Source organism: Papilio xuthus, unplaced genomic scaffold (assembly GCF_000836235.2).
Source record: "Papilio xuthus unplaced genomic scaffold, Pxut_1.1 DF828142.1, whole genome shotgun sequence".
Taxonomy (NCBI): domain Eukaryota; kingdom Metazoa; phylum Arthropoda; class Insecta; order Lepidoptera; family Papilionidae; genus Papilio; species Papilio xuthus.
In genome coordinates, this window is record NW_013530507.1 from 5,975,104 (window position 1) to 5,986,575 (window position 11,472).

The 11,472-nt window shown below is 34.1% G+C and overlaps 1 protein-coding gene across 1 annotated transcript in view; it reads right to left on the reverse strand.

Annotated features, from left to right (window-relative positions):
* LOC106114001 (sodium/potassium/calcium exchanger Nckx30C) overlaps positions 1 to 11,472 on the reverse strand; it is a 64,798-nt gene that overhangs the window by 13,078 nt on the left and 40,248 nt on the right. Inside the window, exons 3-4 of the mRNA XM_013307060.1 lie at positions 9,299 to 9,461; positions 2,319 to 2,515 (exon numbers count right to left, since the gene is read on the reverse strand). Coding sequence (XP_013162514.1) covers positions 2,319 to 2,515; positions 9,299 to 9,461 — 360 coding nt within the window. The remainder of the gene's footprint in view (positions 1 to 2,318; positions 2,516 to 9,298; positions 9,462 to 11,472) is intronic.

An 11,472-nucleotide genomic window follows, 5' to 3' on the forward strand; every position in this document is an offset into this window, starting at 1 on the left:
AACATTCATCAATCCATCCACATCACATCCATCTAAACATTCGCATTTATAATATTAGTAATTTAAATAAAAAGCAGCTCTTCAAGGAAAAAATTCGAGAAAAAGAAATGAATTAATATTATCCTATGTCCGTCTCCCAGCTCTAAGCTATCTCCTCACTAATTTTCTACCATATCGGTAAAGCCGTTTTTGAGTTATAAATAGTGTAACTAACACGAATTTCTTTATAGATACCCAAAGAAATTCAAAGGACTACAAAATTAATTACAAAAAGTGAATATAAATTCGATCTGCAAAAAGAAATGAGTAGTTATTTAATTTTAACTAAGATAATATTTTATTTAATATTCTAATATATAAAATTATCAAAATGTTAATTACCTTATTCCTCCGAAACGGCTTGACCGATTTAAAAAAAAAATTGTTTGCATACTCAGTAGTCGCAGGCGTACGGAGTCGCAGGCGACAGCTCGTAATGAATATAATAATAGCAATAATATCGAAATGGGTAAGAACTTTAACATCTTCGCACGAATTGGCCCGGCTCGCCCCGTGATATACCACGACCACACAGAAAACAGGCGCCAAGTGAGGCTATTCCGCGTTTCGTCTGATGAGTGTGCGTCCCGGAGGCCTAATTTAGTCCCCTTTCCCTTCCCATTTGTCTTATAAGGAAAGGATGGGAAGTGGAAGTGGACTTTCCGGTTGAGAGGATGCATAGAAAGGGAAAATATTTTCTTTCTGTGTATCCTCTCCTCCGTCGATCAAAGGTAGGCAACGCATATGCAATTGCGTATGTCTATGGGCAACGGTCACTTCGCTATTACAGAGATTTCAGGTGGACGCTCGCTCGTTGGCCACCTTATGATATAAAAATGTATATATAACATAATCTTAACAGAAATATTGTCTATGATTTTCATTTTATATCTAAACAATTAATGGAATATCACAAATCGTATGTCGTATTGAAATTATAGATTTAATTTGCTCGCTTTAGAACCATTATTAATTCTCATTGTGAGTGAATCTTCTCGTTTCGTTTTAATTGGATCATAAATCTCAAGTCCGGCTGCGGAACGTCGGAAGCTCCATTGACCGACTTCAAAAACTATTCCTCAATTTAATTGCAGTATTCATGTACTTTTTATGAAGTAATGGAGTGAAGCACATCGTTAATTTGAGGATAGCTGACGAGTGACGGTCATTTTGTAAACTGACGAGGAAGAAAATATGGAAGGGATAGTATTAAACATAGAATTGTCAACATTTTTTAAAACAGAGAAAAGTTGTTTGGAAGAAAATTCGACACTGTGCCGGTGTACTGGCGCAACACTAGCCTTACTAAAATGTCCACGTTTATGTCCCCTCACTAATCATTCTAACATTTGACTTTGTAATGAAAGCACGTCATTCGCGCCAAAGGATTGTTATTAATAATGTCTAAATAAAGTAAGTAAGATAAGAAACACAAGGGTTTATGGGGATTTTTATATATATTATAAGGTGGCAAACGAGCGAGCGGTCACCTGAAATCGCTGAAATAGTCAAACTACCGTTGCCTATAGACATAAGCGATTGCGTTACCTACCTTTAATCAACGGGGAAGGGGTGCATAGAAAGAGAATATTTTCTCTTCCCATGCATCCTCTCAGCCGAAACGAAGGTGCTGTTGTGTACATAATAAGAACATATTCCAGAGGTACAATCGCGTACAAAATATGAACATATTCCAAAGGTACAGTCGCGTACAAAAGATGAATTTATTACAATAGATGTTCCTGCTCCAAGTTTTTAGTCCTAATGAATTGCTCCGTACGTCTTGAGATGGGACAATAGAAATGTTCAACTTGATTTATGGACTACCAAGTTTCTTAACGATCCGTTCAAATTGATTGTCGTTATGACGAAGTTATGAATAACGTGTCTTGTAAGATATTTGAAATCATTATTAAAGTTCTAAAAACTTGAGTTAAAACTAGACGAGAAACTCTGTTTTTATCATTTTAACTTGTTACATCGGTACGAATTGAATCTAGTATTTGAAATAGCAAGATTTAACTAGAGCATAACATATACTCAAAAACTTAGTTGTACTAATCTTACTTCTTCCTTGTCACTAAAATTATAAATGCGAATGTTTGATGGATGGATGGATGTTTGCTAGAAAATATCTCCAGAACGGCTGAACGGATTTTGAAATATATTTTTTTGCTAACATCCAAAAATGTTTTTTTTTTCATTCCTTTTTTCATATATGATTTAACAAGTGAGGTCTACTTAGGCTGGTCATCTATTACATTCTAGGCAGTTCTTACCTCTTCTATAGCATCTAACTGTACATCAGCGAGCCCCCCGTTGGGGAGATCAAGAGGGGTCTCCTTCGGCTGGCTGGCGACCGCGGAGTGCCTCGCTGCTGCCGCGCCCGCGCCTCCCGCCGTCGGCCTTGTCGCTTCCAGTAGCACCTTGAGGGAAGCTATCGCGTGCAGCTGTGTGGCCTTTTCATCCACTTTACCTGTGGAAGAAATGTGAACCAAAATATATTACATTGTGTTTTATTCTACCTTTAAATGCGGGACAGCTTCAAGCATTGGTAGCTTTGGGTAAGTTGACGTATTGCGTTTTTTTGCGGTGACAGCTAACTGCGTTCTGTTGGGATAACGTTAACAGCTGTTACTGTTAGATTTTTTTGCAAGAATGCTTTGATTCTCAAAGAAGACTGCTTTTGATAAGTGAAGGCTTATGTTATTTGAAAATCTATCCCCTTAAATTGCATTTTCTATGATCCTCTTAAAATATAATAAACAAATTTATTAATAATAAAACATTAAAAAACATTAAATAATAAAACATTATTTTTCTATTAGTAAATTAGTAATATATTATAATATTATAATACAGACTAGAGAAGATATAATCTTTCAGTCTACGGTTTGTTTTCATCCCTTTTTCCACCGTAATTCCGGCGAAGCTCGTTACAGTACGTTAGGCGCTATCCTGCGAATTAAACTTTCACGATTTGCTGCGCTTGATATAATGTTAGTGGAATTCCGGCTTAAATGCAATTGCACTCACGGCGAAGTTAATTTTGTCAAAATAATTATTTTAGAAAGCCGAGCATTAATAGTCCTGTCTAGGATTAAAAGGGTTATCTTATGGATTAAGAATTTTATCAGAGGGTTTCTGACAGCAAAATCTATATATAAAATATATCGTCATCCTTGTCTTTCATATTTGACGAAACAGAGATAACAATCTTACTAATATCATAAATACTTATGTTTAGATGGATGGATAGATAGATGTTTGAAGTGAACGTCAAAACGGCTGAACGGAATTTAATGAAATTTAGCATAGTCTGGAAGAACACATAAGCTAATATTTTTTATAATTCCGCGCGGACGGAGCGGGGTGCAACAGCTAGTATGTTATAAACGGGAGATTTTGATCTCGGAAACTCACGGTTATATAATTGACGTCAATCAAGAGTTAGCATCACTAACACGCGTGTAAACAAAAAGGCTTTAACTATCAACTTTAACAAAGTCTCTAATCTCGTTATTGTATTAGAGATTTTACATAGAGATTACATGCAGCAAAAAAGTTTATAACTCGAGTACTTTATACAATTAAAAGGGTAGCAAAGATAAAATACAAGGCAAAATATTTCTTAAACCAAAATTCTCGTTTAAACCATATTGTCATCTCTTTGGTCTAAGACAATGGTTCCTAAACTTATTTTATCTACTGCCCACTATGAGAATAAATATTTTTTTTTAGCGCTCCCATATTTTAACATATTTTAAAACCACTATAACTTCAAATTAAATTAATTAATTATTGTGTCATATATATGTATATTAACGGAAAATTCTAAACGTAAGTTTTACTTATAACCCGCAACTTGAGACCTGCAGCGCCCACAAGGGGGCGTTATCGCCCACATTGGAAAAGACTGGTTTAAGATGATAGGGATGACGATGTGTAGCAGACATTCTGGCCTCGGAAACCAACTGTGTAACTTTTAGTCGATGACACAAAATTAAAAAAGATTTTTAAATTAATAATGAAAATTTGAAAAGAGAAAAAAAATTTACTTCAATTTTTATATGATTTTTTACCAACATCAATTGTTGACAATGAAATAAAATAATTATGTAGTATTATTATTATTATATTAATTTTGATATTTCCGTAGCCTATTTATACATTTCTGTGTAATTTACACTATCAATGAAACTATTGCTAAAGCGACAAAGTTCAAAGCAAGCTACAGAAGAGCTTTTAAAGCACAAAACCGCGACACAGCAAGTTGGCAGCCTCTAATCGTGGATTAAAGCCTGCCGGAGTTAAGCCCTGTATACTGGACACTTGCGAAAGCTTACGCAAAAAAAGTTTGATTGTTTTTTTAACATTTTCAACGACGTTTCAAGTTGTATTTGTTGTATAAAAATAAAAAATAAAAATATAGTTGTGAGAAGTTTTTAATCATACTAATATTATAAATCGAATGTTTAGATGGATTGATGGATGGATTAATGTTTGTTCTAAACGGCCTAACGGATTTTGATGAAATTTGGTATAGATGTAGAACATAGTCTGGAAGAACAAATAGGCTACTAATTATTTTTTTAAGTCCGCGCAGACGGAGTCGCGGGCGACCGCAATTACTTGTATAAGCTAAGTTTTAAATATATAGAAAATATGTCAGTATTTTTAGTTTATTTTGGATATAGGGTGTTATTAAAATATTGTTGACTTTCATAGATAAATTAAAAAAAGATTGTCCACTTCAAAGTTTTCTCTGAATCTCTGAATAGACACCAGAGAGTGTTGACATAAACAAGCTTTAAAACAGTAGACAATCGGCCACAAAGTTTATATTTCTATTTATATGTATTTTAAAATAAGAATAGAAATGTTCTCGCTGTTCCTATTGTAGATTCGAGTTGGGAATAAGATCCGCTATAAGTTTAAGATAAGATATTCAAAGTACGTGTATACGTAGTTTAAGTTACAGAAATATGTTTTCTTTTTAAATAAGTCGAATTTAAATTTATACATTTATAGTAATAACAATATTATTCGCTTAAATAGTGACTATAACATTGTTAAGTTTATTTTATAGCTTTACTCAATAACTAGCGATGCTTGCGGCTTTGTTAGCGCAGATTAAAAAACTTTCCCGCCAAAATCGGCCTACCCGTTCAGTAGATTACAAGGAACAAACGCGGCCTTATGGACAGACATAAAAATTATAAAAAATGTTTTTTCATTATCAGCAACGTAAATATATTATATGTACGAAACGCTTTTCCACGTCTTAAATGTATGGATGGAGGGATGGATATTTGTTAGATGATATCTCCAGAACGGCTCAAAGAATCTCTAGATCTAGATCATAGTGTGGAAGAGCATATAGGCTACTTATCAAGTTTTTTTTATTCCGCGCGGACGGAGTCACGGGAAACAGCTGGTACGCAATAAAACTTAATGTAAATATTTTTGACATACAACACAGTCAAACACATAAACAACATAATAAAAAATATAGATAAATAATATTAACCAAAAGAACATACTGTATACACGATCCGTGTTACGTATCTACCAGAAACTCTCTACAGTATGTAATTTATGTACTAATTCCCAGTGATTAGAGACATGACAAGTTAAATACGATAGACATGATCTTGCAATTAAAGTGGAACACCCTGTATCCATTTATACGATTATAGCAAACTATTGTTTAGTGTAACGAACCGAAAACACTGAGAGATTTAAACTCTAACAAATTTCTTGAGTAAGATGTATAAAAACTGTCGGAATACTTTATAATAAAAACTTAATAAGTAGTCTGTGTTTCCAGGCTATGTTATACATCTGTGTCAAGTTTCAGCAACATCCATATGCTTTTTGGACATACCTTCTAACAGACCTAAGCATTTAATCATTCGCATTTTTTAATATCATTAAAACAGGTGTAATATTATTTGTGTTTACTGACTACGTTTCATTTTATCTCGGAATTCTCGTAACTGACAAATTTCTATTACAATTTTGTTAAAACGTTCAATTTACAACGAACACAAAATTTTAATAATTTACAACTAGATACGATTTATAAGCCAAGTTAACGCAAAACTAATCTTCGATTTTATATTTTCTAAAGAAATATACATGTAATTGAATTTCAGTTTCTTGTTCGATGTGTCATGAATACAGGAACCATCTACTAAAATCGATTAACATATTAATGCATATGTTAATCGAGAAGCATACGGAGTAATCGAGAATAAATTAGTATATAGTAATTGAACATGAAACATAAAGCAATTTCTAAATGTCTATAGGCAACGATCGTTTCGATATTTCTTCGAATTAAGATAGCCTTGTTTGACACCTTATAATACAAATATAATTGTTTTTAACTTTTAAAATAAACATAACTATTAGCCTATGTGTTCTTCCAGACTATGTTCTATACGTATGCCAAATTTCATCGAGATCCGATCAGCCGTTCTAGACATACCTTCAAACAAACATCATCCATCTAAACATTCGCATTTATAATATTAGTTTTTATTTGTTAATATAAATCATTGTATATTAGGTTTATTTGCTCATATAATTAAAATTATGTGTATTTAAATGTGAAACGAAATTAAATAAAAAATGCCTCTTTGTACCCCATTTTACCCACCCAAACGGACAATGTAAGTTTTTTAAACTTATTTAAAAAGAAACGTTCTCTTCTGTATATACAATACATCTTCTTGGCTGATTTTCTTGTTGTTGAAGTTTCTGCAATCGCAAGTTTTTAGTAATAAAAAGTACCTCATTAACTATAAAAATTTAGTACTTTAAATTACTAATACCTGAGACTACTAAGATGTCTTCTCTTTATTTCATTCTTTGGTTCTTCATTTCTATAATATGTAGTTTCAATATAACTAGCGATCGCTTGCGACTTTGTCAGCGCAGTAATAAAAGCCCATAATGTCCGCACACATTAGCTTCTTTCTAGTCAAAGTCCTGTCAAAAATCGGTCCATTCCATTCCAGATATTACCCGGAACAAACGCGGCGTTACTGACGGGCACAACACTAGCCTTACTAAAATGTCGACTTGTATGGTCCCTCACTATTCATACAATTGACTTTGCATTGTAAGCGCGCCATTCGTGCCAAAGGATTATATACTTGTCTAAAAGTACAGACACTCCAATGTTATTAATATGTAGAGATATTTTATTACATTCTATTTATTCATTACAAAGTAACAAAATATTAAACTTAATTTTCCGTTTGATATTATAATTTTATCAAAAACACACAAAATATTTAACTAATTTAGTTAGTTATAAAACAACTTACATTAATAACATAGTATAAATATATTACACTAAAAAGCTTGTTAACATTTACGTTACATACAATTTAAAGTCCAAAGCTTAGTTACCTCGGGTAAGGAATTTCTAATTTGTGCTGTAACATTGAAAACAAGCAATTGTGCATATGCAAACTGACAACGCAAAGTTGAAATACCTCCACGAGTACTCCGTCATTAACTGGGACAGTGTTATATATAGTCTTATATATTATGTGCTTATTTACAAAATATATACTAGCTGTAGCCCACGACTCATTCCGTCTGATTAAAAAATAATTAGCCTATGTGTTCTTCCAGACTGTGCTTTACATGTACGCCTTTCAGCGACATCCATGCAGCTGTTCTGTAGATAACTTTTTACAAACATCCATCCATCTATCCATACATCCAAATATTATATTAACAAGAAGTAATAAGTAAGATATGATAGTAAGAAGTCATCATCGACCTGCCCTTATCCCTATCGAGGGTCGGCACAGTATGTACTACTCCTCCATACATCTCTATCAGCTGTCATATCCGAGTCTACCCCCTTCCTACGCATATCCTCTTTCACACAGTCATTCCATACTTTTTTTGGTCTTCCTCTACCTTTGAAGCCATCCACATTCAATCTCATTACTTTTTGCTTATAACATCATCCCTCCGCATAATATGTCCAAACCACTCTAATCTTTTACTCCTCAATTTCTCGATCACTGGCGATATGATAGTAAAAAGTAAGATATAACATTAATAAGATAATTAGCTGATTAATTGCTGTGAAGTAACTCAAGTTTGCAATTAATCGTTCATTTGCTGTGACCATTAGCAAAAATTAATAAAGAAATTAAATCTTATGTGAACAAGCTTTGGTGTAGAAAACGGAATTGGCAACGAACGGCTAAAGAGGCGAACGAAACGTGAATTTGCCGATCTTATTGGCAAAAAATACAGTATTCGAATAAAAGAAAATAAAATAAAAAGTACAAATAAAAAACTCACAGATTTATAAAATCATAGTAATTTCCAGAAAAGCTTATTTCTCATGATAAATGTTAACACGGTCGTAATTTGCTTGCTAGTTTGTGTATTTAAGAAATGAAGTTAAAAACTCAAATGCTTCCATAAATTTTAAATGTAAAAAGCAAACATTTCGTTATGATGCTCCTGCAAACATTCAACAATGTTTACTGTTGTACCGCAACTTAAAACGGGTGATTTAAATAACATAAAAACATCTTTTCTGTAGTATGAAAAACATGCGACAAAATATTCTTAAAGAGGGGATGTACATTTTCTTAAATTACTCTCTTGGCTCGCTTGTTTCGTTTTTAAAAGGCGAAGTGACCTACTTCAGACATTTGCAGCCTTACAGCGCTGTCGGGCGCTGCGCTCGCGATTGCGTAAATACCAAAAGGAACAAAAGACGGCCGGGATTAGTAGATCCGTGTCGTACGAACATCCCTCCACTGACAATAGCTTACAATATTAGAACTTTAACTCCAAACATTACTTAATTACTTGTTTTTATTTTAACAATTTTTAAGAGATCATAAAAGTTAGGAGATATTCGGAAACATTCAATGATAGTAATTTTAAATGTCTTCCAAAAGATGGGTTCATAATCTAGTTGGGCGGCCCTAAGGACCACCTTTTGGGTGAACAGTACACCAAGTTATGATAAGTCATAAAGTAAAGTTAGTCCCCCAAATTTGATTACATGATACTTTGGATTTATATGAACTAACTCTCGATAATTATTATTATTTTCATATTATTTAAAGATAATTTCATAAACAAAACGACCTGCGTCTCTTTCCTGTGGTCTGTCTCGTTATTTTTTAGATCTTGAAAGGTATTTTATCGACTTATATCAAAGTGTGCTTAAGCATAAGTAGTAAGTGTAAAGCGAAGCGGTGCGTACCTAACTCACCGTCGTGCATCGGGTCAATGGTATGTATCATGAGCTGCAGCAGACCATGCCGGAACTTGGCTGTGGGCGGCGGCGCTCGGCTTGTACCCGCAGCCGGCGCCGTCGCTGTATTTGTGCCCACTGACGTCTCGCTTGACGTTGTCGCGTTGCCATGCTGCAAGGAAAGTTATCGTTGAAAGCTATTACATATTTAATGACAGTAATTTTACATATATTCCAAAAGATACATCGATGATCTAGTTGAGCGGCCCTAAGGCCCACCTTTGTGCACTTAATGTCCCAAAAATCGATGGGCAGAGGGCTCTGGAATCATTCAACAGGAAATAATCTTACTAATTGATTGTAATGAGGAAGAATTCTAGATCAAGTAACGATAAGGCATAATGAACTAAGGTCCCCGAATTTGATGAAGTGGTATTTTAGTTTTAACAAATTCTCTATAAATTAATTATGAGTTATGGAAATAACAAATGCCTAACTAAAGAGTCATCATCGTCATCAGCTCACTATACGTCCCCACCGAGGGGCTCGGAGCCTACCCTAAGTTAAGGGTGATTAGGCCATGGTCAATATAACTAAAGAGTACTTGCTTCTAAATACTTAGTGAAGATTAATGCAAACAAAATTAATTTATGTTTATAAAACTCAATAAGGAAAAGCTTTAGCGATAGCCACATAATTTAATATTTCCGTTATGTTTGAACATTGAGCCGCGCGTTTGTTCAGATTAACAAAGTTAAACATCTGTTCTAAAGTTCTGTAACTGAAGCTTTGTTGGAAATGATGTGACGATAAAGTTATGTATTGACTTAGTATTTATATGTTGATTTTCATTAAATATAAAGTTATAGTCAAGTAAAAGAAAGTCGTGTTAGTTACACTATTTATATCAAGAACGGATTTACCGATATGACTGAAAATTGGTGAGGAGGTAGCTTAGACCATGGGGACGGACATAGGATACTATATTTTTTTTTCGAATTTATGCCTTTTATGTAACTTATTAATTTTATGTTTGCGAATGTTTAGATGGATGTGATATGAATGTACAATAATTAAGTTTTTTTTATATATCCACGCGGTCGGATTCGCGGGAGACAGCTAGTTACTTATATTTTAACTTTACGCTTTATAAAATGAACACATTTTTGTCAGTAAATATGATTTTGTTAAAGCTGATAACAACCGCGAATAATATACAAAAGTTAAACGTGAAAGCGATGCCACTGTCGTGTTAATTATTGCGAGGTCGCCGGAACGTCACTGGACGCTGTTGGACGCTGGGGAATATTAAGCAATCGTTTCCACTATCACACCGCATACGAAATTATAACTCTGTTAAATATGCGCAAAATTAACGGAAAATAAATGTTTTATGCAAAGAAATGTTGCTTTTAACACAATGCTTTGTTTAATGGCAGTCTTACTACGGTTTCATAAACTAACTTTTGCGTGTGTGTCGGCACGAAATAGACAAATAAACTTAATAAGTAGCCTATTTCAGGCTTTGTTCTATCAAATCATCATCAGCTCACTATACGTCCCCACCGAGGGACTCGGAGCCTACCCTAAGTTAATGTGTATTAACGTAACCCTAAGTTAGTGATGTTTAGCCCATAGTCAACCACACTGGCCAAGTGCGGGTTGGTTGACTTCACAAATATCTTTGAATTTCTTCTCAGGTATGTGCAGGTTGCATCACGATGTTTTCCTTCACCGTAAGAACCTCGGATAAATGAACAAATGTAAAACGGAAATCGAAAAACACATTGGTACATGTCGGAATTCGAACCCATGACCTACAGATTGCAAGTCAAGTACTTGAACCCTGAGCCACCAACACTCTGTATGTTCTATGCCAAATTTCAGCGAGATCCATACAGCCGTTCTGTAGATTTAGACCTTTTACCAATCATCCATCCATACACCCAAACATATATATACACTCTCTATATGTAAAGCACATAAAGATTATATAATATATATATAACCAACAACTATGTAATATAAATATAAAGCACTACAAAGTAATGTCCGGGTAGCAACAATGTTCTACATCCATTGTTGACCTCAAACTGAAGGCTCACTTACTATCAGCGGGATCTATCGACGGCTCAAGATGGCGGATAGCTGAGGAACCGCGTATCTTTAAGTGCCTGTAGTTA